The sequence below is a fragment of the Microchirus variegatus genome (genome assembly GCF_963457635.1).
Source record: "Microchirus variegatus genome assembly, chromosome: 19".
Taxonomy (NCBI): Eukaryota; Metazoa; Chordata; class Actinopteri; order Pleuronectiformes; family Soleidae; genus Microchirus; species Microchirus variegatus.
The window spans coordinates 6,039,837-6,067,306 of NC_139820.1; the positions used below are offsets into that span (position 1 = coordinate 6,039,837).

The 27,470-nt window shown below is 41.4% G+C and overlaps 2 protein-coding genes across 2 annotated transcripts in view; both read left to right on the top strand.

Annotated features, from left to right (window-relative positions):
• The window catches only part of LOC310940655 (centrosomal protein of 170 kDa-like), a gene marked incomplete at both ends in the record, with an annotated part of 12,314 nt that extends 2,887 nt beyond the window's left edge, over nt 1-9,427 (top strand). Inside the window, 10 exon segments of the mRNA XM_083905644.1 lie at nt 730-733; nt 876-2,327; nt 2,414-2,660; nt 2,759-2,867; nt 2,951-3,106; nt 3,623-3,711; nt 4,088-4,181; nt 5,444-5,495; nt 5,795-5,989; nt 9,318-9,427. Of these exon segments, the coding sequence (XP_083761770.1) occupies nt 730-733; nt 876-2,327; nt 2,414-2,660; nt 2,759-2,867; nt 2,951-3,106; nt 3,623-3,711; nt 4,088-4,181; nt 5,444-5,495; nt 5,795-5,989; nt 9,318-9,427 (2,508 nt within the window).
• Nucleotides 9,428-18,146: 8,719 nt separating this feature from the next.
• pld5 (phospholipase D family member 5) lies at nt 18,147-26,887 on the top strand (the record flags this gene model as incomplete). Its single annotated transcript, XM_083905992.1, has 10 exons — nt 18,147-18,182; nt 20,855-20,991; nt 21,221-21,389; nt 21,596-21,704; nt 22,967-23,094; nt 24,408-24,605; nt 25,196-25,347; nt 25,711-25,876; nt 26,237-26,327; nt 26,634-26,887. The coding sequence occupies 10 exons, from the start codon at nt 18,147-18,149 to the stop codon at nt 26,885-26,887; spliced, it is 1,440 nt and encodes a 479-aa protein (XP_083762118.1).
• Between the last annotated feature and the right edge of the window lie 583 nt (nt 26,888-27,470).

The window sequence follows — 27,470 nt, forward strand, 5'->3', positions numbered from 1 at the left end:
CGGCTTGATAAATCTAAAGCAACGGGCCATAAAATCCTCCTAATATGTCACAGAGACTCAGGAATAATGTTCATATAACAAACTGAACTCACCAACAACAACAGTACAGACAAAATATTTGCATTCAAAATATTTTGCAATCATGTTTATGTTTTGAAATCATGTTTTGGCATGTGGCGCCACCTACCGCCGTCTACCAATCATTGCAGTCAGTAGAGCCTCAGCTGCCGAGCAACCACGGGTTGCCAGTTACGTCAGAAAATGAAACCTAAAAGACCTCGGTATTTTGAATTTGAATGTAGTAACCGTTTTTGGCCACATTCTTACATGTGGCACCTTTAAGAAAGTGCTATACAAATATTATTATTAGTAGTAGTAGTAGTATAAATCGTTCTCAAGTCCAAATTGAGTCACTTTTTAATGTATTTATAGTTCCATAATATAGTGTGGATTCAAAGCAAGGTGAGGAGATCAAATGCACCCTTGTTCAATTATACTCACTGACATTTCTCACTACATTCTTACTCATAAGACCATTAGACTGAAGTGTTTATGTAAGCACACTGTAGATAAATTGCTGTGTTATCTATTCACATAGTTGCCTCTATGACATGATGTCAAATTAATTAAGTCCCGCGTTAAAATGTCTTCACATAGTGTACTATTGCCAAACTGTCTAAGGTACACTTGTTAACATACTGTCGTTTTGAAGTGAACACATTCACACAGGATTGTGAAGATAAGAAGATGTGGTAGAAGGAGAATCAGTACATCCTTTTCTGCCAGTTGCCATCTCCTCTACTCACAAACCACTGATATCTAATGCATTTATCTAAGGACTCTCTTTACTCACAATCAATTGTCTCCTATTTCAGCTGAAATAAGTGAGTCCAGACACTCAGCCTCCTCAGGCTACATAGAGCGTAAGAGGAGAACCTTACCTCAGCTGCCTGGTGAGGAGCTCAGCCTAGGAAGGAGGACTCCGGGCTCGGGCCTGCGAGCAGACATGGGGGAGAAACAGGACACTGAGCCGCAGGAGAAAGAGAGCAAGGATGAGAAGATGGTGAGGGGGAAGGAGAGGCATGGACATGGTGCAGGAGGTATGAGCAGTCATGGTGGGAGCCCAAATCGCTCCTCACCAGCTAAGTCACAGGACAGTGGTGGGAGATCGAGTCAGTCAGGTGTGCTGAACAAGCTTCCCCCTCGTCCGCTGACCAATGGAGAGAGGAGAATGGAGGAGGCACGGAGGAGGAAAAAGGAAGACGAGAAGGTTAAGGAAAGCGGTGGGAAACCGTTGTTGAGGCAGGAGAGTTTTACTGTGGAAAAGCCAAGCGCCAACGTGCCCATCGAGCTAATACCGCGTATCGATGGCTTGATGGGCAGCAGAAGTCAGAGTAGGGAGGCTGGCATTGACTGTGTCACGCTGCAGAAGGACTCTGAGGCTGTGGCAGCCTTCTTAGAGAGCACAGTTTCAGATCAAGGCGATCCACCCAGTCAGTCCATCGAAGGATCACTGTCACCCGAGTCAGACGTGGACACAACAAGTACAGTAAGTCAGGCTGACGGCGCCAGGAGAGTTGTCCAGAGGCGCAGGAACCTCGCAGGACACCACAAGGAGAAGACAGTACTGTGCTCGTCCAACAAGGGGCCGACTGGGGCTAGAGAGACCCAGGACAGAAAGTCCAAGACCAGATCTTCTCTTCCTCCACCAGCCAGCCGCCCGTGGACTTCTCTGGATCTCACTGATGACGACATCAACTCCAACTCACTCCTTTCAGACTCACAGCCCACCTCCACACAGGGCTCTAGAAGCTCACACACCAGAGCCCAAATGGTGGGCGCAAGCACAAAGTCAAGTCGAGCTAAGATCACCCAGGCTCCAGCCCCTTCTTCAACCAGTAAAACTGCCATTGCCCCCAAGCCCAGGCCCACCAGGGCGTCCCTGCTGAGACGAGCCCGTATGGGGGAGTCATCGGACACAGAACCTGCTGATCTCGACAGGATGTCGGTAGCATCGGAGGCCTCCACGGCGAGTTCCACATCCAGGACTGGGATGGCAAGAAGGGGAATGTCCAGGATAGAGGCCTTGGCACAGCCGAGGAGGCCGAGGGTCGGCTCCCCGTCAGCGCAGAGTGACTCGGAGGCAACTGTGACAAGGAGCAGAGGTCTGGGTGCCCGGAGTGTGGCGGGAGATTTTGCTATCAGACAAGGCCTGAGAGGATCCAGCGCAGCTTCAGTGTCTGGACAAAGAGCCAGAGCGAACAGCGCCTCCAAGCTGCCTGACAAGAGTAAAGGCAGCGCCACATATGGACATGTCACACCTGCGTGTAAGTACTGTACTTTTCATTCATTGTCCAAACTCCTCTGTAAGTAATGCTAACCATCTCAAATCTACCCCCTCTGTTTCCTTTAGCGGGAACTCGATGGCGCCGTGTCCCTGTGGACTATGCTTCCACCTCGGAGGACGAGTATGGCTCTAACCGACACATGTCCAAGCAGAGCCACGCGCCGCCGTTTCTGTCCACCCGAGTTGCCCAGCTCGGAGGGTCCGCTCCGGCAACTCCTCATCCTGGCGGCCTGACGTCCCTGAAGCAGCAGCACTCCAGGGAACAGGACGAGTATATGAGGGACTGGACGGCACACAGTGAGGAAATAGCCAGGTACACACAAGTCATAATAATGCTATTACATACACCGCCTCTGCTACTTTTACATTGTTTGAGAGCGTTTTTTATATCATGACTGTTTTGTTCTTTAGGATCAGTCAAGACCTTGCCAAAGACCTCGCCATGCTCGCCAGGGAAATTCACGATGTGGCAGGAGAGATCGACTCAGTCAGCCCTGCGGCCACCGATCCTGGAGTTTTGGTATTTTCCGCACACGAACAGGAAACATCTGCTGTTCACCAAGGACACGGCTTTCATATTTGATGGTTTGAATTGTGTTTCAGTTGGAGGAGACTGTGTTCGATTATCCGGGCGGTCCGTCCACGGAGGACGGCGGCAACCGGGGATCGAACGGGCGCTCGGTGGAGCTCCGGCCCCAAGGTTCCCACGGTGGGCGCGGCTCCCGCTCCATCCGCCGCCAGACGTGGAACAGAGAAGATGTGAGTCCGCACTTCTCTACGCAGCAATGATCCATACTAATATATATCTGCATAAGGTTGTAATAGAGTATGGATTTTTAGATATTTGATCTGTGTGCTCTGTGCTATATGTGAAATAATGAAACAGATTAGGGATGTAAACAGAACCTTGTGTAATAAAAACAGCATTAAAATATAGAGACAGAAATGCATCACTGAGTATTTGGACCATGGGTTACAGTCGTGTAGTAGTATGTGTACAGTCATGGTTCAAGATGTCAGCTGTACAGTTGTGTAGTACAGTAGCTAAAGGGACTATACTACAGAGAGCCACTAGAGGGAGCTTTCTATGTACCTTTGTTCCAACTATTAGTGTCACTTCTCACCTCAAAACTAGTGGCTCTGATTGGATGAGCATGAATATCTGAAGTAATATTTTAATAATTATGGATATCAGTTGAATAAAATTAGTAGTAGGTTCTCTAGTTTCTCTGTAATATAACATAAACTGCATTGTTTCTTCATATCATCCCTCAGGCGGTGTTAGACAGTTTACTGTTGGCGTCTGTGACTCAACTGTCGGCCAGGATACGTCAGTCTGTTGACAAGACAGCCTCCAAAATCAGGTGAGCCTCGCGATGCGTCGCCGCCGTTGTAACGCAATGATACGCAGAGTTGCCAAATGAAAGGAATGCACTGTATTATCGTTTAAAAAATTCGGTGTTTTTGTTTCATGTTGGAACTAGGCCAACTAGCAGTCTGAGTGGCACATCACAAAGGTTTTCTCTGACAAGCGGCTTCATAGCCTATTATGCCTCAGAGACTAACAACTCAAAGGCCTTTTTGACACTCGCTGCACATACGCTGCCTGAATGAAATCATATTTTTTTAAAGTCAGAGACCAAGAGCAACAGTCAAACATTGGGAGCTATTATTAATTTAAAAAAAAATCATGTCATATCTTTTCACTTTCATCTATTTTGGCAACTGCCTGGCATCTAGGATCCTCTTCAAGGATAGAGAACGGAAATGGGAAGAGATTGAGATCAAACTACAGGCGGAGCACGACTCCTTACTACTCAAGACCTCCAACAAGGTGAGGAACGTGTCTACTTTGAAGTTCTTACCCTGGCTGTTTTTATATGTTACAGGCTTATGAAGTACACAGGATATCAATACTTAAATACACACTTGAGGCATGGGTCAGGGTTAGCCTACCTTTTGTCCACACCGGACTAGACGGATAGTAACGTCACATTTATGAGTCCTATGAGGCCACCGACTTTACCTTGGATCGCTAGCCTCTTTCTTGGCAATAGCTTTCCTTAAAAAAACTGTTTGCGACAAATACCTGTTTGCACCTATTCTGCCATCACTTGTTGGATTTAGCAAGCTAGCATAAGCTCTGGTGCTTTTTTTCCGAGTTAAAGGTGCCATATGTAAGAATGTGGCCAAAAACTATGTTACTACATTCAAATTCAAAATACCGAGGCCTTTTAGGTTTTGTTTACTGACGTAACTGGCAACCCGTGGTTGCTCGGCAGCTGAGACTCTACTGACTGCAATGATTGGTAGATGGCGGTAGGTGGCGCCACATGCCAAAACATGATTTGCAGTCTGCAAAAGATTTTTTTTAATGCAAATATTTTGTCTGTACTGTTGTTGTTGGTGAGTTCAGTTTTTATATGAACATTATTACTGAGTCTCTGTGACATATTAGGAGGATTTTATGGCCAGTTGCTTTAGATTTATTACATAATGCACCTTTAACTGTAGAGGTATTGACAAAAATAATCAATACGGTTATGTTAGTGGAGGCTTATTAAATAATAATACTAAATCTCAACATATCTACACAACCATGCACGTTTATTGTGATGCATTTTAATTATTTGGGTCCCGGAAGGTTATTCTTTTTTCCCTTTATTTTGGCGTAAATTCATTCAAAAAGACAACTTAATATATCAGAAGTACTTAGCGGATTTATTTGCATAGAAACAGAATAATATCCTTTCCGACAAAGCGGTTAATATCTGATTACTTACTGAAGCAATCACAGTGAGTGCTTGCGGTATTATATGGCTGTCTGGGGATCAAAATCCAAGACACTTTTTTGGACAGCAGAGCGACGCAGATATGGATACTTTGACAAAGAGAAAAGACTCGTGGGGTGTAAAAAGTCAGAGTCACACAAATTGTTGCCTCTCCCAGTGACAGCGCCATAAATCGTACCTCGATCATAAAGAACGGCTCCAAACTTATTCCCGCAGCAGCTGAATCACGCTCATTTATTTGTGTTATGAACGCTCACTTACATAATCACACCAGAGCGCGGCCTGCGCTGTTTTATTTTGACAGGAGATTTCAACCGTTCTCCAAGACCTGAAGAGAGTGGAACGACAACTGCTAGGTATCTGACCTTTCCTTTGAGGCTTCTCAAATTACAAAGCTCTGACCATAGACTGGACATAGGCTTCTGATTGTGAAGCCTCAGAAGTCCCTGTACCCAGCCTATATTTTCCATCAAATGAAATTTGCAAAATGTGCATCATCTTCTATTGAAGAAGACCTGAAACTGGTGATTCAGACTAAATTTTCACTATCAGAAGTCCATTTTTGTACCCAGTCTATGGTCTTAACCAATGAGGAAGCGTTTTTCCATCAAGTGAAGTTCAAACATGCTCATACCTCTTTAATTTTTCCTTCTAGTGATCGACACAATGGTGGATCCGGACGGCACCTTGGATGCCCTGTCCATCCTGGGCATCACCAGTCCTCTGGCTGACCATAAGCTCAGTCCCGGGACTCGGGAGCCGGCAGCTTTAGTCTCCGACGCCTCCACCCGCACCTTCTCGGCCTCCAGACCTGAGGGAGTAGTGACCTCTGAACCCTGTGCAGTGTCAGGTCAGGCAGAGCGAGACTCTGGGCTAAAACACGGCTCCAGAACTAACAACTGACACACGGTGCGGACATAAATCACAAATGCAATCCTTTATTTATTTAAGACTTACCCTGAAGCCCTGGGAGCAGACCTTGATATGAGGTTTTTAGTATTTGATTTAGGTGGAGATGAAGGGAGGTGGTGCCTATGCTGTGGTAAAGACTGACTCTGTGCTTGTGTTTGTCAGTGAAACTGAATCGTGTGTGAAGTCCACACTCTGATCTGAAACGACATATTCAAACATGACAGTGTTAATTGGTGAGTTTATGAAGAAGCTTTGACATAACACACAGTAACGCATCTGTTTTTTTTGTTTTGTTTTATGCTTCAGCTCATCCTGATTATCCATTTGAGAGATGAACAGATGAGTATGGAAGATAAGGGCCACGTGTAAAAAAAATGAAAAATAGTAAGAAAGAAAAAAATATTAAGTCAGAATTCTGACTTTTTTTTTATCTCAGAAATCTGACTTTTATTCTGGTAAAAAAAAAGGAAAAATAAAAATAAATAAAGCAGCGTGAATTCTGAGATTAAAGAAAGTCATAATCTGAGATTAAAGAAAATCAGAATTCCGAGAAAAAAGTCAGAATTCTGACTTTCTTTAATCTCAGAAATATGATTTTTTTCTGGTAAAAAAAAAAAAGAAACATGAAACAGTGTGAATTCTGAGATTAAAGAAAGTCATAATCTGAGATTAAAGAAAATTAGAATTTCCGATGAAAAAATCCAAATTTCGACTTTCTTTAATCTCAGAGAAATTCAAACTTTAATCTCAGAAATCTGACATTTTTCTGGTTAAAAAAAAATTGAAAGAAAAAAATAAATAAAACAGCGTGAATTCTGAGATTAAAGAAAGTCATAATCTGAGATTAAAAAAGTCATAATTTGGACTTTCTTTAATCTCAGAGAAATTAGGACTAATTTAGAATTCTGACTTTTTTTCTGGTAAAAAATGTTTTAAAGAAACAAAAAATAAAATAAAGCACAAATTCTGAGATTAAAGTCATAGTTCTGATGTTAAAGAAAATCTCTAATTCTGATGTTAAAGAAAGTCATAATTCTAAGGAGAAAAAAAATCAGTTTAATCTCAGAATTCTGACTTTCTTCAATCTCAATTATGATTTTCTTTAATCTCAGAATTCATGCTGTTTTATTAATTGTTTTCCTTTTCATTTTTTCTTTTACACATGGCCCTAATCCTCTTCCGTAGATGTGAATGATGACGGGGAGTTAATAATTAAAAATGAATTATGTCCAACTCTTACAAAAAAGATAAAACTATTGCAGTTTACACACAGAACTTCAAATATTGACATACAAATCACAGTCCTAAGACTAATATAAAGGCCCAAACCTGAAATGTGCAATTGTGTCAAAAGGATATATCAGAGATGTATATGTGTTTTTTTGTTTTTCTTATTTATCTTGCCATAGAATTATTTATAAATATATATAAATATATATATATTGTTGGCCTGCTGCAGTTGCAATCCCCAAACTGAGCTCAGTAATGATTTTCCTCCAGAAAAAGCCATGTGCTTTTTTTTTAATGGGGAAAAGAACTGGCTATGTACAGTAAATGTTTATTATAGCTTAATTAAAAAAAAAAAAAAAAAAAAAAAACTCCCATTCATGCCTTTGTTCCCCTTTTGGTGACGTCATTTGAAAACCAGTGTATCAGAGATAGACCCTGTGAAATCAAATGTAGCTTCCAAAATGTATTTTGTCACAAGTGCCCTGGATCAAACAATCATTATGGGATGCCACAGCGTATATAGGAGATGGAGGCACAGGTGAAACTTTGCACATTACAAAGGTGGAAATATACGATGTTGACACTCGTCTCTGAGGGACCAGGACACGACGTTCTCCCCTGTGATGCTCCCTTTTTTTCCGACCCCATTTTTTGACCTCAACCAAAAACAAAACAGGGTTTAAAGCCAACTGTGTGTCGATGAACGGTTTGTCAGTTGACTTGTGTTTGAACCAGCGTAGACAGAGGCTTCCTTTTAAGTCCTGCAGCTGCATTTAACCACTATAGCGATGCAATGGTAGGAAGCACGGTGTTATGACTCCCCCCAAATGTCGCGCCTCATACCAGTGTTTACACATGAATGTAATCTGATCAGAAACTGTTGAAGTCATTTTAGCCAAAACAACTTTAATAGAGACGAAGAACTGCGTTTTACGTTCTCTTTTAAGTCTGTACAAGGATTTGGAGAAGTGTGTTTGTTTTGTATGAAGTTTTTTTTTTTGTTTTTTTTTCGTTATTACTTTGTAATGATGTTAGGTTCACTGTTGACCTCACAATACCTGTGTCTCATTTCCAATAAAACGCATGATAATCTTTATTTGTTACCCTTTTTATTTGACGTACAACAGTTTTGATAAAAAATTGTTTTAAATGTTAGCGTATTTTTATGCTACTTCATAAAACTTTAATCTCATAATATCAAAACTTTATTCTCAAAAGATTACAACTTTATTCTCATAATATAATGACTTTATTCTCATAATATTATGACTTTATTCTTGAAAGATTACAACTTCTCTAAAGATTACGACTTTATTCTCGAAAGATTTCAACTTTATTCTCAAAAGATAACGACTTTATTTTCATAATATTACGACTTTATTCTTGAAATATTACGAATTTATTCTCGAAAGATTACGACTTTATTCTCGAAAGATTACGACTTTATTCTCGAAAGATTACGACCTTATTTTCTAACGATTACGACTTTATTCTCGAAAGATTGCGACTTTATTCTAGAAAGATTACGACTACACACGAAAGATTACAACTTTATTTTCATAATATTACATTATTCTCAAAAGATTACGACTTTATTCTAGAAAGACTACAACTACACACGAAAGATTACGACTTTATTTTCATAATATTACGACTTTTATGACTTTATTATTGAAAGATTGCGACTTTATTCTCAAAAGATTACGACTTTATTCTCGAAAGGTTATGACTTTATACTTGAAAGATTAAGACTTTATTCTCTAAAGTTATTGGACTTTATATTAAAAAAAAATAGATCTTAAGTTTGGCCCTAATACTCTGCTGTAATTCCAAATCTATGGGAGCCACATAAGTACATTAAAGTGATTAGTCATTATTATATTCAAACCCTGCCAATAAACTCTCCTCACTGTTACAAACTTGACCTTTAAACACAGCCGAGACAAACATCAGATCGGACGGGAGATCAAACCTGATTAGTCTGCGCTTGAATAAAAAGTTGATACCGTCAAGTTCTCCCTTCTTCACCTTCACAGACTTGTCATCCATCAGCGCTCCACCACCGTCCTCCCTGTGTGGCCTCGCTCTCACTCACAGCAAGTACACATGGCAGATTGGCTTTTTAGAGGCCACACTGCTCCGCTAATAGTACGTCTCCAGATATTCTGCTCCACTTTCTTAATCCTCAGCGCTGTGTCAGGCTTTTTCCTCCCCTGTGAGCAACATTTATGTTGCTGGTACACATCCCGCTCCTGAGGGTGTCCACCTCGTTGGGAACAGTTCATGTGAATTGTTAGCACTTATTCTTTATTAAGTTCACGTCCGTCCCTTGGTAGCTTCGTTACCCCCCACACTCAAAATTGCTGGAGTTTATTGCATATAAATAAAATATCAGTTGTTTACCTCCGAGATATGGATCTAGCCCTTTTCTGACTAAAATGATATGTGCATTCCCCTTATGTAGACATATTAAAAATGAATATGAATGTATAATATTGGCCAGGTGATGCACAACATCGTGTGCTAGGCAGTATAATTCCAGGTCTCGGGGTGAGTAAGATATATGATGATGTGGCCGGTATGCACGGAGGATACTGGAGGGGCATTTTTATATATTCTGCACCTCCTCATTAGTCCGACGAGTAGAGACTGTAGAATACGGTTATGTCTCCGGCGTTGTAGAGACATGTCTGGGTGATGTGAGACACCCACATTAGAACACCAGGAAGAGGAAAAAATACTCCATCAGCAAAGTTTCACATCCGCTGTGACAGATAGTGACAGTGGCAGACAACAGAATTTTCACAGTAGCACCAACACACTAAATTATACTATTAAAGCAATATATATATATATATATATATATATATGTGTGTGTGAATCTACCCTGTCAAGAAGCCCCTGCTCTGGTGTGTAGCAAACATAAATGCCTGCACAATAAATCTGCTAAATGCTAAATTCACATTCATATATTGCATCTAATGCAGATTTATGTGCATTATATCGTTTTCATTAAAAACACTAAATATAATAAAAATGTGCATACTTATTTTGTATGCTATTTGTAACCTGGTTGAAAATATTGTTAAATAGGTTCATATTAAATATAGTTTAAAAAACTTTATCATAAATAATGTTGAAAATTGCATTAAATTTAACAGTAAAATAGTGGCATAGTGTAATAAATAAATAAATGTATGTTGTTTTATTTTGAAGAGTTCATTACAGTAGCAGGAAGTGTCATTTGGGGTGAAGGTCATTCATTGGTGGATCAGAAGAGAGGGGGCGGTCCGAAAGAGGAAGTGAGAGCGGGAGTGAGATTGAGGAGCTTGAGGAGCTTGACTAGCAAAGACGCGAACAAAAAAAAAAGTCTGTGAATTATTGATACAAACAAGTGTGTAGTTGGTGTTTTAAGATTATCTACATCGACAATCTTTACCAAAATACTTTTCCTATATTGTTTTCTGTGAGCAGCTGGATATATTTTAATCCGAAGACTGTCCTGTTGTGTTTCACATGTTTGTTGAACTTCACGTATGTATATTAGCTTGTTAGCCTACCAGGTTTATTCGTTAGCATTCGTAAGCAAAGTGAATGGACCACTGTGTGGCTAGCTCGGCTCACGTTGACGGCTTACATTTGTTTTCGACACGGAAACGATGAAGATTTTTTTAAAGACTGTGCTAGAGCTAACACGATAGCGCTCGGGGGCTCTTGGATAATACGTGGTTTTGGATTACTTTTCCACACCTTGATCTTCACCGGACATTGACGGTAACTTCAGAGGCTGCAGAGAAGTGCGTCATCACCTGGACATCTACCTGCTGAGAGATGGGTTAAAGCTGCAGATTGAGGTACCGAAGTTTTATTTATTGCTCTTTGAGTGATATTTTGAGATACTAAGTCAATGTATTGAGATACTAAGTCATTATTTTGTGATGTTATGTCATTATCTTGAGATACCAAGTCAATATATTGAGATACCAAGTCATTATTTCGAGATGCTATGTCATTATTTTGACATACTAAGTCAATGTATTGAGATACCAAGTCATTATTTTAGATAGTATGTCATTATTTTGAGATACTAAGTCATTATTTTGAGATACTAAGTCATTATTTTGAGACGCTGTCATTATTTTGACATGGTAAATCAACATATTGAGATGCTATGTCATTATTTTGGCATACTAAGTCAATATATTGAGATACTTAATAATTATTTTGAGATGGTATGTCATTATTTTTGACATACTAAGTCAAAATATGGAGATACTGTCATTATTTTTTAGATACTATGTCAATATATTGAGATGCTATGTCATTATTTTGACATACTAAGTCAATATATTGAGATACTAAATCATTATTTTGAGATGGTATGTCATTATTTTGACATACTAAGTCAATATATTGAGATACTAAGTCATTATTATGAGATGCTATGTCATTGTTTTCGAGATACTAAGTCATTATTTTGACATACCAAGTCAATATATTGAAATACTAAGTCATTATATTGAGATGCTGTCATTTTTTTTGACATACTACATCAAAATATTGAGATGTTATGTCGTTATTTTGAGATGCTATATCGTTATTTTAAAGTGTGCTTAAAGGGGTTAAGTAAGTTTAGACTTACATTTCTGGGCATACAGTGAGTACATAACAATTAACTAAAGGAAATCAAGCCTGATTAAGTTAATTTGGTAAGAGACACTTAATAATAAATTACTAAGAACTCAGGGCCCTTCCCTGATTCAATACAGGGATAACTGGGCTACACCTTTACACACTGTTACTGTATGTGCCAGAGTGCTGTGTGAGATATCCCTATTCCTGTGTGCTTTGTGGGTCAGCCCATTCTGCTTGTTCCACAGGTGCTTCTGTGGACATCAAAAGCTGGGACGGGCCTCTTTTGGAGCCATGCTGAGAAATATAGGCCTGCTTTTGGTCCGACCCTGATCCAGCGTTCTGTTATCCTCTCTTGTGAAAACGACTTTAAATAAACGTTTGAGTTACTTGCACCTGGACTACTGGCTCTCTCCTTTTTTAAGTACCTTTTACCTTCTTGTTAGTATAAGTGTTTTATGATTTGTGGAGAACATAATGTGTGAGGGCATCTGTTGTTACCCAAAGGTCCCTGAGTCAGCAGCAAATGCACTTGGAGATTTCTTATCGTCCAAGATGTCCAGTTTCTTCTGAGTGAGTGACCTTTGGGTATTTGTGGGCACTGTCAGGTCGCCAGGCAACCACCATGGACCTGTGATGCTGCCAGTCAGACTTGATTTATCAGTCTAAATGCTAAGATAAAGATGTTGCCTGTAGCTTTTCTTCCAGCCAACACCAAAATACAGACCAGTCCATTTACAGTAAAACACATGATTTAGATCATTCAGGCACTTCTTTTTTCTTATTTGAACAAATTAAAAAATCCATTATCTATCACGCAGTGTATTTATCATTATAGATTCCATCTACAGTACATTGGTGGCACGTCTCCAAGGTGTTGAATCGTCTCTTTAAAAGTGTTATTAGTTTCCTATCTTATAATGCAGTGCAGCATCTACCTTAATGAATGTAAAGGACGACTGACAGTATATCATTCTGACAGTGGCCACATGGGGATCAGTGTTTCCTATTGGAGTAAAGTCAATTTTTTCTTACAACATCACCTTTTTTATGTTCCCTGTAACAATCTCCAGTCACCTTGATAGTATTGTGTGTGTACGTGCATGAGTGTGTGTGTTTTATAGCAGACATATGGCAGCTTTCTCGACCTTTGGGAGAGGTTCTCTGAGGTGAAGTTACAGTACTGCAGAGCCACCGCATATCAGTATTCCTTATGTGAAGTGCGAGTGGATGAAATTGGATTCCGTGCACTTGTATGTGTTTGATGTAGAGTTGGTGTGTCTGACAATCTTCTCACTCTTTCCTCAATCTGATTTAGTCTGCGCCTTTCTCCATCTTGTCCCGAGCAGCGGCTCCTGTTGCACCACCGCCCCCCCTGTCCTGAAGAATTGACTGCTCCTCCCATGCAGCCTGGGAAACTCAAATATATGCACACACCCTCCCCAACAAGTGTGACAGGATGCTGTGGCCACAAACAGTCAGTCCAGACTGCACAGAGACGGCAACAGTGGCCGATTTCAGCTGTGCAGAAGAATCGAAAAGAAGGAAGACGCACCAGCAGCAGCAGCAGCGCACAGGTTGCAGATGGAACTGTTAGGTGATCCGAGGTCGATGGGGCAAGAGGATGCCCCCTCAACGCTGGCCGGTGTGTCCCCGAGGAAAAGAAGCAGCTACAGTGCTGTCCAACAGCAGGTCTACTCGGCGTCCATCTTCCTGCGCCGCAAAGAGAAGCTGGAACAGGTGAGCCAACTGTCAACTGTCCAACTCTCTTCTTTTTGGAGTTGAAACTTGGGGAAAGGGTCAACACTTTACTTGATTATCTCACGTTTTAGCACCTTTGAGTTTATCCAACGTGTATTTAACTAATGTACCAGACAATTATGTCAGTATATGGAATATAGCAGGCTGTGTGAGCCCAGAAGAGGATTGCCTGTGGTGCATCAGCCTCAGCACGCTGCTGGAAAAGTGTGCGACTGAGCTCGGTCGCCTCAAATGAGAATTGATTATCGCTTTCCTTGACTTGCTGCCACACCCTCGCTCCCAGACATGCACTAATACAAAACCAAAGACACACACTAGGAACTCGGTTTGCTTGATTATATATTTATGATTTTTTTTTCCCCTCATTTATTTTTCAAGCAAAAGTCTCACAACTCCGCGAGGACGTGCCTGCGTCTGTGTGCGCGAGGCAAACACGGCTACGCCTTCAACTCCGGGAAACGTTATCCTGCATTTTAACACAGTTCCTCACCAAATCGACGTGTTGTAGTTATTCTTTTGCAAAATATTGGTCATAGTTATGTGACTTGAGGGTGGTAGAGTAAGGAAAATCTGCAAATTCGTCAACAGTAAAGTTCTGGCAACACCACCCTGGAGATGTTAAAGCCAGGGAAAGGACACTCCCGATCAAAAGTTTGGGGCCACTTAGAAATGTCCTTATTTTTGAATGAATATAATATTAAATGAATCAGAAATACACTCTATACATTGTTAATGTGCTAAACAACTATTCTAGCTGCAAATAATAAAAAAAAATACCCAAATAAGGGTTGATTTGTACCAAGAAGCAAAAGACGTGGCTCCATCCAACAATAATCTTTATTCCACTTTGCACATAGAGGAATTAAAACACCATATGATAGCCATGATAACATTGTAAACAAGAAATTTTGGTCCAGAGAATGACTGAATTTTCTCTTTTTCGGACCATTCTCTGTGAAACTTTACTGCAGTTTTTTGTGTCTAAATTCCAGTCGATCAGCAGTTTTTCAAATGCTCAGACCAGCTCAGTGTGGTTTCTCCCCGATTCTGATGCTTGGTTCTGCAGGTGTGACTGAGTTACTGTCAGGTCATTGGATGATTGGATCTTTTAGTTAACAAGCGTGATGATGAATTGGCTAAAGCGACAACGGTCGTAAATGACTACAGCTATACTGCAGTGGACTGTGTGTATCATTTTTCTGAAAGATTTGATGCCATTTCACTCTGCACTAATGCCTTGGTTGGCTGCTGCTTTCTCTTTTACTCACGTGGCCTATTGGTTTTTGAGGCTGCCCTGGTGGTGGTGGTGGTTCTGCTCTGCTAATGAGGGTTTTTTCCGAATGAAACAACTTAAGAGGATCACGTTTCCACGACTACATCGTCCAAACTTGCTTTGGCACATAGCCCCGGCTGTCTCATGTCCCCAGTCAGCCATCGCTCAGGAGAAAAAGAAATTACATCCTGTTCATGAATGAGTGTGAACGCCCTCCATCGTAGCGCCCTTCACAGTGACACATAGAGAGAGGTGTGTTTGAATGGGAGGAGAAAACAGCATCAGTCATACTTATATAGTGACTAAATGTCATGTTGAATGATGATTGTGCGCCAGGACGGAGGAAACGCATCTATGCAGGTTCAAACTGGGCTCGATTAGGCTGATATTGCAGTTTTTGTGATGTTTCTACACCTAATCGAACATGAAAAGTCATTCGCCACCGCATTTTTGTCTCATGATTAGTTTTATTTGTGTGTGGAGCATAAGTGTCGTTGTGCTTCATAATGTGAAGATAGTTTATAATTGGTCCCCTGTGTTGATGATGATGATGATGATGATGCCCTGCACAGTCAGGAGGTCATTGAGAAGATGAACTGTGATCAGTTGCCGTGACCTCTGAATTCCTCTCCTCTGCATCTGCACGCATGCAGCGTGGTCTGCAAAAATGCACAGATCGCAGATTTTTGCAAAAAGCTGACAATTTTCATGCCGTGGTTCATGGTTTTTCGCTGTAGTGGCAAACGTAAACTTAGCCAAAATCAAAGATATCAAAGCATCAAGTGTCCACGGTACCCTTTATCTAATAAAATGTAGGTTTTAAATAACGTCAATTGTCCACAATACCACATTTCTGTCCTTATAAGGATACAAAAGGCATTTAAATAACTCCAAACTTAATTAACTCCATACTAGCGCCTACAGTTTGAACAAGTTAGCTTCCAGCTTTGGGTAATTTCCCCCTGGGTGACATTCAGAGGGCAGCGTCCCCTGACAGACACAGCAGGTTTCACTGCTCTGACTTTGTTACACCGCATCTGTCCTGCATCTCACACTGAGTTTCGTCGAGTTTCATAATGAACTACAGAGCAAAGTTCTACTGACGCTGCTCCATTTATCACTCTCTCATCCTGTAACCCACAGTACATCTCCAGAGATTTTCCGGAGTGACATGTTTCCACTTCCGACTGTCAACTCGCACCGGTGACATGTGATGGAGTCAGCAGGTTTTGGTGTCTCCTGATACACCTGACTGTCACTGAGCGATCACAAATCACTCTCATCATGTTATAGCATCAACTAAAGCAACGTTAGGTGGGAAACGAACAATTGAACAGACATATACAGCACAGCAGTGTGATTTCAATGACCTAAAATGATAGAATGATCAATTTTGAGGTTTAGCCCCTGTATCATAATAACCGGATTTATTACCTATACTGAAGCTGGCCACCAGGGGGCTATCAAGTCAGTCAAGTCATCATGGATGTGCAGCATCGGTTGGCCAATGTTTATTTGTTTGGTTAGTATTTGATCATAAAATTATTGCCAAATTACCCTTTAACGACGCGTTTGCACAAGCGCACTTTGCGTCATCGCAGTTACGCAACGGTTTGTGCTATCGGAAAAATTCCGACGGATTCTGAAAGCTGCGAAGCTGCACGTGAATGTGTGTGGTTTTTACGGCGATCTCCCTAGCATTCAGGAAGCCGGCTAATATATATATACACATACATATATGTATGTGTATATATACATATATACATATATATATATATATATATATGTGTATGTATGTATGTACATATATATATGTGTATATATGATAGATATAAGATTAGATCTAAACTGTAAATGCTTGCGTTAATATGAAGTCGTCTCATCTCTCATTCCATAGGCGTCTTCAGTTCTTCGTGGGAAAACTCCAGGTGTTTATTCTCTGCAGGCTGGTTATTAAACACGGACGAGTGGTCTTCAGTCCTCGTGCCTATATTTAAACTTTCTGAAGATTTTGATGTAATATTTCACTGACTGCAGATCCACAAATGTGAACGTCATTAGTGCGGCTAAAAATAGCGTCTCTAAACTTCTTGTAACACTATTGCAGTCATTGTTTTTTTCTTTTCTTTTAATACCATCGAGAGTCGCATACAAGTTTAATTTACAGAAACCCCCCCCTCACCTCCTCCACCACCACCCATTCAACTGGACTCATACACAGAGCGGCAGCTTGCCTGGAGTCAGCAGCATATGTTGTTTTCTGCTCTACGGCGACGTTATATTCTTTCTGTGCGCAAGCGTTGAAAGGAAGATATTGGCATATTTTCACTTTAATGCCACCGAGGCCCTTTAATGCACTTGAGGCAGAGCTTTACGTTTAAAGCCGTAACAGTGTGCGGTGTAAGTGAAACACAGCATTAGTAGCTGCATTACTAAAAAAGCACATTTACTATCATGATTTAAACTGTAGGAATGGAAGCAGACAGTACTGCTGACTTACAGCTAAATGATTTGTATGATTGTGTATGTGTGTGTGAAACACTGATCTTGTCAGGACCAGTGGAGACCAGAACCTTGTCTGAATGAGGCATGTCCGTCATTTCTGTGGACCTGAGATTTGAGATTGTGGTTAGATTAAGGTTAAACGCGGACATTAACTGATTATGGTTAATGTTTTTTTATGATTTAGTGCAGTGTCCTGAGAAGAATAGCTGCTTAAACCTGTGTGTGTGTGTGAGAGAGAGCAGATACATCCGCTCTAATGAGTTGAGAACACTTTCAGACATATATACGATCACATGGCTTCACCTTAAGAACAAAAACCAGCTGCTTTCTGCAAGATGAGTTTTGTTAAAAAAAAAAACAGATAAAAGAGGGAGATACTGAGGCAAGAGGGAGGAGGAGGAGGAGGGGATGAGCTGCTGGGGCTCCGTGCTCCAGCTCTGTATTGGCCATTTGAAGAAGAGGGTTCGGTCTATCTCCATCTCTGCCTCCACTGAGAAGAACCCCCCCCCCCCCGCCCCACAAACGCAGCCACGCCAGGGACTCGGGATGGAGATGAAGACGGCGTCGGAGAGTGAAGGCATCGCAGAGGTTTGCCGTGGAGGAGGAGGAGGACAGAGGCGCGCACAGGTGATGGAGAGGAGCGACTGAGCGGCCGCCCGCTTCCCCATCTGTCAGGAGGAAGTTTGCCGCTCTCATGGCGGGACCGACTGCACAGCAGGAGCCCGTGAAGGTACAACTGCACCTGATCGTTATTCTCACTTTGTATAGGGGGGATTGTTTTGTACTCCACTGATGTAAATTAAGCTTTAAATTAATTCCCTTCAACTTAAAGTTATTTTCTGTCTCCATTATCTATTATCTAGCTTTCTGTAGAGATGTGAAACAACAAAGAAAACAACATTACAACAAAATACCTGTTTTACCTCCAACGTTTGATAAAAGAGAGACAGGAGAAGAAGGAAAGGAAGTGTGAGAAGGAACATATCATATTGTTTTTAAAGCGCAAGCAAATGAGTGTTTTTAATTTCTGCAAGAGACATCATTTGGTGGGATCTTTTTGCAGCCAGAAGTAAAAGAAGAAAGAAAGTGTGCATAAAGAAAGAAAAACCTGCAAATTGCCTCTAATAATCGAACGTGCCCAAAAAAAACGTCTTATTACTGTGGCGTTTGGGGTGAAGGAAAAATGTTGTCTCATTCTGCATCACTTGCCGTCTCACTCTGTCAGTCTTTTGCTGAGGCTTAATTTCCTCAAGGCTAGGTTCGCGTTGCTGGAGTCGAGCGCGGGCGCTTGGGTTCTTGATTCTGGCTAAATGTAATGAAGAGCTCACAGCTCTCGGCGGACAGCAGAGAGGGGTGTACGGTGCATCGAGCTGGCACCGCTCTTTCAGCCTCATTGCCTGAGACAGACAGCGAGGAGAGGAGTCAGGGTGGGGGGGGCGGAGACAACAAGCATCCTTCAATTCAATATCGTGCTCAACACATTTCTTTTGTTGGGAGTGCATCCCTCCCTGCTGATTACCCCTACACCACACCACAACCCTCTGCAATGTGTTTGATTGATCAGACGACCGAAGAAAAAAAAGCGCATACTTAATGTGATGTTGACGGCTAACAAAAGCGACAAACAGAGCAAGGCAGAGGGAAAAAAATCTGCAGTCATAGGCAAAACAAAAGTGCAATAACTGCACTTTTTAAAACAGTGGAAATCAAGGCTGCTGCTGCTGCTTCATAACCTCTGACCACACACACAACTGTCAGGCCACCCCTGATACAATATACGGCACATATACCCTTTAATATTGCTTGTCATATATATGTGTACATGTATAAGTATACTGGGTGCATTCCTCCTGGCACAGAGGTCATAAAATCTCTTTCAGCCCAGGATTTGCTTCAGCAACAAAGAAACGCATAAACCATGAAGCGTTCCAATATTGCTTATAGTCTGAGCTTGATATAGTTGATATAGTCGGTATGTGCCGGGGAGCGTTTCAGTTGGCTTGTCGTCTGCTCTGTGGCAAAAATATTTGTTGTTGTTGTTTTTTTAAACTTCCTCAGCAGCCTGGATGTCAAATCAAACATTTCCAATGTGGTTGCATTGAATCCTCATCCTCAATCGATGACATTGACCGAAGGCGTTAGCACTTAAGGACTGATGTAGAGCTGAAACAATGATCAATCGGTGACTAAATCAGTCGTCAACTATTTTGATCATCGATTAATCTGCTTTTTTCTTCATTAAAACAAGATTTCTGATTGTTTCAGCTTCTTAAATGTGTAAGTTCTCTTCGTTTCTTTGCTCCACATAACGAAGAAATCGTTCAAACTGAATCATTTTGGTTTGTGGACAAAACAAGACATCGAGAACGTCGTCATTTCCACAGTGATCGGCGTTTGCGGCGTTTGCATGTGCTACCTTCCACAGTCCAAAAAACATACAGACGACACATTCTAAACCGACGGTGACAAACAAACAGCCCGCAGGCCAGAACCGGCCCACCGGAGGGTCCAATCCGGCCCACAGAATGAATTTGTGATTCAGTTTTGTGCGTTTGTAGATCCACTGTGATCTGTATGTTGTTATGCACATGTGTAAATGGTCCATTTGGGTATAATATTGTTGCAATTGCACTTATTTTTCTCAAGGAATTTGCGCTTGTTCTTCATTTGTTTTGTAAAAAGAAATGTAAAACAAAGGTTGTTGTTTATACACTACCCTTCAAAAGTTTGGGGTCACCTATACAATTTTTTGGATAGGTGACCCCAAAAGAAAATATAGTCAAGGCATTGACAAGATTAGAAATAATGATTTTTATTCAAAGGCAAAACTGTTTTCAGCTGTGCTAACATTGCACAAGAGTTTTCTAATCATCCAATAGCCTTCTAACACTATTAGCAAACACAATGTACCATTAGAACACTGGAGAGATTGTTGCTGGAAATGGGCCTCTATGCACCTGTACATGTACATATTCCATTAAAAACCAGACATTTGCAGCTAGAATAGTCGTTTACCACATTAACAATGTATAGAGTGATTGATTTAATGTTGTATTAATTGAAAAAAAAGTGCCTTTCCTTCAAAAATAAGGACATTTCTAAGTGACCCTAAACTTTTGATTGGTAGTGTAGGTTATTATGCTCTTATTTTACTGCTCCTGTCTGTCTTTGCCCCTGATGGATGTACCCCTCTCTCCTTTCACCCCATGTGAGCAGGGATTGGCTCCAGCCCCTCGGAAAAAACAGCGAGCGACTGCAATGCGTGTCTTCGCTAACCTGCAGCGCTTTATGTCTGTGAAGCTGCTAATTAGCCATCTCTGGAACATACTCGAATGAAAAAAAGAGTGAAATAAAAAAAAGAATAGTGTCTCTCTCTCTTTTTCTCTGTGTGTGTATGTGTAGACCCAGCAGAAGTGCATTGCCATCTTCGCCCTTCTCTGCTGCTTTGCCGTGCTGGTGGCATTGATCTTCTCCTCCGTGGACCTCTGGTGGGACGACGAGGACGGAATCACAGAGGAAAACTGCAGCAGGAACTGTCGGTATGACACAGTGGCTTATTAAAGTATGGAGAAGTACCTCCTCGGGTTGATCATCCCCAACAAAACTCATAATTTACTTCCATTTTATGGCATTTATGAACCTTGAATAAGTGGTTCAGAGTCATCAACGCAACAGTAAAACCAGCTTTTGGAGATAGCATACATCAACATAGAGTAAACGCACCAGTTGTTTCAGTGTTACAGTTCAACACAAATGTGTAACTTTCAGCATCGCGCTCGTGGAGAACATCCCAGATGACCTCCATCTCCCCGGCCATGAACGACCTCGCCTCCCTCTCTCTGAAGGCTTTCGCACCCTCTTGGAGCAGGCGAAGCACTCGGTCGAGGTGGTGTCACCTGTGTGGGACTTGGAAACGACGTCAAGCGCCGCCAAACAGGTACGGTACCCGAACACACGCAAGTGCATTTCCCAGGTGTCCCCCACGTGAGAAGGAAAGCAATTATTTTTTAAGTAAATCTCTGTGTAGTCCGTTAATGAGGTCGGTCCTGCTGAGATATGAGAATTGGCCTTTTTCAAAGACGTGTGCAAACACGAGCTCAGACGCCTGGCTCCATGAATACAGAACACCGCTCTCTTCCTCAGGGTCAGCTTTTGTTCCAGCAACTGCTCGGCCTGAAGTCTCGTGGGGTTAAACTAAAGATTTCCAGCAGCCTGACTAACTCTGCTGAGCTGAAGACCTTGACAGCACATGGTGAGTGGCTGTCATATTTATTTTTTATTTAATAAAAGCAGATATTATGCTGGGCCGCTCTGAGCACTCTTGCAGAAAGAAGACCGTGGAGTTGTTTTTTGGTTGTCCACTGCCTTAAAACATGCAGGTTTGGGCAGATTAGGCAAATTGGACACTCTAAAACGATGTGTGAGAGTGAATGGACCCTCATGTGGAGGCTAAAGCAGCGGTCGAAGATGAGTTAGCAAGATTTTATGTCAAAGTAGCAAAGCAGAAGAAAGATTTATACCCCCCTGACTTGCCGTCTAGTTTTACTGGACGATATCTCTCATCCTTTTAACACCTATAAGCCTCAAAATGCCGTTTTTTTGCTTATTTTAACCATCAAAGGGCCTGAAAATGTGAAAAAAAGTGCTTTTGCCCATTTTTACAAAATAAATTTCAATATCTGGCAGTTATTTACAATTTACTGCATGTGAAAATAGTGTAGTAACAATTTCAACTTTTTCTTTTTATAAAAACACTGTAGTTTTTGCTTATTTTAACCATTATAGGGCCTGAATAATGTTCAATATCTGCCAGTTATTAAGAAATAATATGCATTTTAAAGTTAAAATAGTGTATTTACAATTTAAACTTTAATTTTTTTCTAAAAGCACTATAGTTTTAGCTTATTTTAACCATAAAAGGGCCTGAAAATGTCCTGTAACTAAGTGCTTTTGCCCATTTTTCCAGAATAACTTTCAATATCTGGCTGTTATTTACAAAACTGCATGTTAAAATAGTGTATTAACAAAAACACTTTAGTTGTACTACATGAACACCAGATTTTAGGTTAAATATGAAATTTGAACAGTTTAAAACATATTTATTTGAGTTGTTGTCCAACAGCTGTAGACTATGTACAGGCGTTTTCCCTACTCTCCTCTCTGGTGACAAATAATAACCACATTGGATTTGACTTGCAACTTCTCAACTTTCAGAAAAAGTTTTCCCATTGTTTTATGTGAACAATTATATACGTATTCCATACAGCAAAGAAAAGTTATGTAACCTCACTGTAGTTTCCATCCCGCAGCTCCACAGCATCACAAAAGCATCGTGTCAGCCAAACTGCACAATCAAGGTCAAAATACAATGAATAATATGTGATTCTACCTTGCTGGTTTTCCGTCAGAGGCTTTACTTTCGCAGGCTCACTTTTCCCTGTTTCGACAGTGCAAGGCCACCTGGCATATTTCCACAATTCTGTCCATATCCTTCTTCCTCCCCCTCGCCCATAGGTGCAGAGGTTCATTTCATTAATATGACAGCTATTGCCCGAGGAGGACTCCAGTCGTCGTTCATGATCGTGGATCGGAAGCACGTTTACGTGGGGAGCGCTCATATGGACTGGAGGTCGCTCTCCAAGGTAACGTCAACAAGCATGAGTGTGCGCGAAAATATCAGTGACGAGGCTGCAGTTCATCTCAGCACATTTAAATAAATAATAACCTCTATATACACCTGTGCCTTTCTATATTTACTTATTCCAGCAGCTCTCAATGGGCATCAGGGATGATTTAAGATCGCTGTCCGAGAGACGAGTAACATTTCACTTTGCATTTAGCATGTAATTCACAGTGGAGAAGGAACCAGAAATGATTACCTGGCACTTTTTCATGCTTGAGCGCCTGCTGGAGGTGGAACTACTGTGGAGTGTAATTACACACACACACACACACACACGCACACACACACACACACACACACACACACACACACACACACCTATAGTGTATACACATATATTCACAGACTCAAATGACAGGCAGACATGAGAGAACAGACACAAAAGGTCACTTTACACCTGGTGTGAAAAGACATTGTCTTTGGTGAGACATTAGTACCTGCTGGAAATGTAATCAGGTTAAAATCAGGACATAAGTAGGTTTGTAAGAAAATATCAATACTCGATACAAAATTTTTCTGCTGCTGTAGTTGTAGTTAAACCTCCGACCACTAGTTGGCAGCAGTTTTTCTGCCATTTGACCCTGCCTTCCACTTCTCTCAGAAAACTGTATGTTGTTAACTCTAGTGATGATAGTGAGGATGACGATACCACTTTTATGTGCCCGATACTGATACCGATATCACAAAATCCAGTATCTATCGATACCGATAGAAGTCTGACACATTTTGGTCATTTTAGACCATTTATAAACGTGTGAAGCTGTTAACAACACATTTGTGCTGAGTCATTTCAAAGACAAATATTGTTCTCGCAAAAATAAGAAATAAACAGCCCAAACATGACTCCTTTGCTGTCTGGGCATAGTGAAGCTAATTGCTAAATTCGGCTAAAATAGAAGGCTCTAAGTGAAGGGCCGTATGGGACCCGAGCCAAAAGAACCAAATCTTTGAAAAGAGCCGGACTTCCTATTACTAATGTATTTGGCAAATGCTACTTGAGCAAAACATCAGTTTGTTATTATGCCGATGTTAGCATGTAGCTCAAAGCACCGCTGCGCCACCGACAGAGCAGCTATTACATTATTTCCTCTCAGAGAAAAAGTTAACCCTAATCTAATCTAATCTCATCTTAAAATGACTATGAGATCATCAAGTTCTCGCTCAGTATGCTACTGTATCGGCATCAAATTAGCTCCCATTAAACTCTATGCTAAACCCTTTTCACAGTGTGTTACAGCAAAATAACTTTCTTTCTGACCCCCCCACACACAGAGGAAGGAACTGGGCTTGGTGGTGTATAACTGCAGCTGCCTGGCTTTGGACCTCCACCGAGTCTTTTCATTTTACTGGCAGCTCCATGACAGAGACTACATCCCCTCCATCTGGTCAAAGAGAGTTAAGGCCCTCTACGGGAGACACGACCCCCTGGAGCTGCAGCTCAACGCGACCCACGCCACGGCCTACGTGTCTGTGAGGAACCATGCAACCCAAATCATCAATCATCAATACCCCAAAAAATGCACACACATAATCTATATAAGTGGTTTATATTCTTCTAAAAGCAATTTCCTGGCTTTACACAAGTCTACAGGGTGTACGTCTTTATTAAATTTACCTCACCCTGCTAATAACCATGGGTAATTAATCATGTTAATATCACGCTGAGGAACGTCTCGGGTCTGAATATCCAAATACTTTAGCCTAATTTGACAGTAATGAATCCTGTGACCCTCTCAGCGACATGATGCTCGCCAGTTACATGTGGGGAATTTATTATTCTATAAGAGTTAATGGAGCAGCGCTGGATGCTGGCAACTTCCAGCGCTGCTCTTGTGTGCGTGACTCATTCTCGTCGTGATAAATGTGCCTCGTTGTTTTGCCCTTCGTCAGAATGTTAAACCGCTTTCGGGAGAACTGGGCATCGACATCCATGTAAATCACATTTTAATGCCTGGTCTGGACTTTGTTGTTGTTGTTTTTTTCTCGATTTTTGTGTTACTTTTATTATTTCAGGTGCAAACTTCTCCGTGTGATATATATATATATACGCTTTTCCTCAGACCTCGCCTGAACTCTTCTGCCCGAAAGATCGCACCAGAGATATTGATGCAATTTATCAAGTCATCCAGAGTGCAAAGACATTCATCTTCATATCTGTGACGGACTACCTTCCCCTGGTGCACAGGAGTTTCCGCGGAACATCAGTCACAAGGTACACAGGCCCGGTGTCAAAAAGCCTGTAGGACTAAGACAATATTTATTGGGTGCTTCAGAAAGTTTGTGCATTTCTCACTGAATAGAGTTGACTTAGACAGGGTTCTTTTTTGGGGTTGTTTCATTGATTTCTAAGGTAGTTTAGCTCATTCTTTGAATTTGTTTGGTTTGAACAGCGTTCACTGCTCCTTTTTTGTTGTTTTTTTTTTGGCACAAACTCACACCTTGTTCCCTCTAAAGAGCTGGGTCATAACAATTGTTCTGACCATTTTATGGTTTCCAGCTCATCTTTTGATCGAAGAAACAAGTAATATGCACCAAAATTTGAGTTTGCACGCACTTTTATTGACTGTTCGTGCAGGTACTGGTCACCCCTCGACGAGGTCATCAGAGAGGCCGTGGTGCTGCGGCGAGTCCGAGTCCGTCTGCTGATCGGCTTCTGGAAGAAGACTCACCCCCTCACCTTTAACTTTGTCACGTCCCTCAAGTCCCTCTGCATGCACCTGCGCAACTGTTCCCTGGAGGTGGTATGTGAGTTTAACACTACCGTTCAAAAGTTCGCAGTCACTTAGAAATGTCCTTATTTTTGAAAGAAAAGCACTTTTCTTTCAATGGATATAACATTAAATGAATCAGAAATACACTCTATACATTGCTAATGTGGTAAACGACTATTCTAGCTGCAAAAATCCAGTGTTGTAATGGTACGTTGTGTTTGCTAATTGCGTTAGAAGGCTATTGGATGATTAGAAAACCCTTGTGCAATGATGTTAGCACAGCTGAAAACAGTTTTTCTGCTTCTTTGACGAAAGGGCAAAACGATTATTTTGTATAAAAATCATACTTTTCTCATCATTCTTTTGTCTTTCAAACGATTCCCCTCGCAGAAGTTCTTTACTCACCGAGAGCAAAAGGACGATCTTCAACTCGGACTCAACCACAACAAGTACATGGTGACCGACAATGCTGTCTACATAGGTAGGTAATATTGTATTTGTGTGTAAATGTGTGTCGATAAGAGCATCTGTGGCGAGAGTCTATAAAATCAACAATGTGGAAAAAAGACGGAAAATTGGGAGCAGCCAAACAAACAAAAAGCTCTCTTTAGACTCATTCCACTCTTGAATCTGCCCAGTAAATATGAACCTAGTGACAGTTAGTTAAGCCGAGCATGAAGTCTGTAGAAATGGGAACCATCTAGAGCAGCAGAACCCCCTGCGGGCTCAAGAAGGAACTGATTTTTTTTGTTCCTATACCTGTTAAAATAAATGTTTTGATCCACAGGGAACCATGACTGGGTCGGCACCGACTTTGCCTTTAACGCCGGCGTTGGCCTGGTGGTCCAGGTGAAGGACGCTGCCGCGAACAGGGAAGCGACGATCCTGGATCACGTCAGAGCTGCTTTCGAGAGAGACTGGACGTCGCGTCACGCCAAGAGCCTGCAGGGCAGCAAAGACCCGCAGGGCAAATCTAGAGGCTGGCAACAAGAGGACTCGCACAAGGAGGAGAATGAGTGGAAAAGCCTGTTATCTTTATAAGCACAAACTGTCCTTAAACATTCTAACGCCTTATAAGCCTGAATAACTTAAACGAGATCCTATAAACATGTACGTTATAAGAATGTATCCTCAGACTGTTAGATTTGATTTAATATATTTAGTTTTACATCATCAACGTTGATTGTTGATACTTTTACGTCAAGGAGACAATTGGAAATTTCCAAAATTTCATTTCCAGACCAGAAATCTGAGCAGTGAATGAAGCCAGGTTCAAAGTCACTTTTCCACTACATGGTCCCAGCACCACTCGCCTCGCTTCGGCACAGCACTGTTATTTTGCTTTTCCACTAGCGTTAGTATCTGGTACTTTTTCTTTTTGTAACTGCGATGTGAGCCAATACTGTGCGTTTCGTTGTCCGACTGCCGGCCACTGATTGGTCAGAGAGTGTCGTCGCTGGAAGAGTCGTGAGCGAGATGTCCGGCAAAAGAATCAAACCGAACAATGCCGAACTGTAGATCAGTTGAAAAGACGTAAAAATCCTCAAAATGTGTGTTAACCTTGAACATTTAGCATGGAAATGTGTAAAATCTCAATATTTAACAGAGTTAGCAAGTTAGCTCC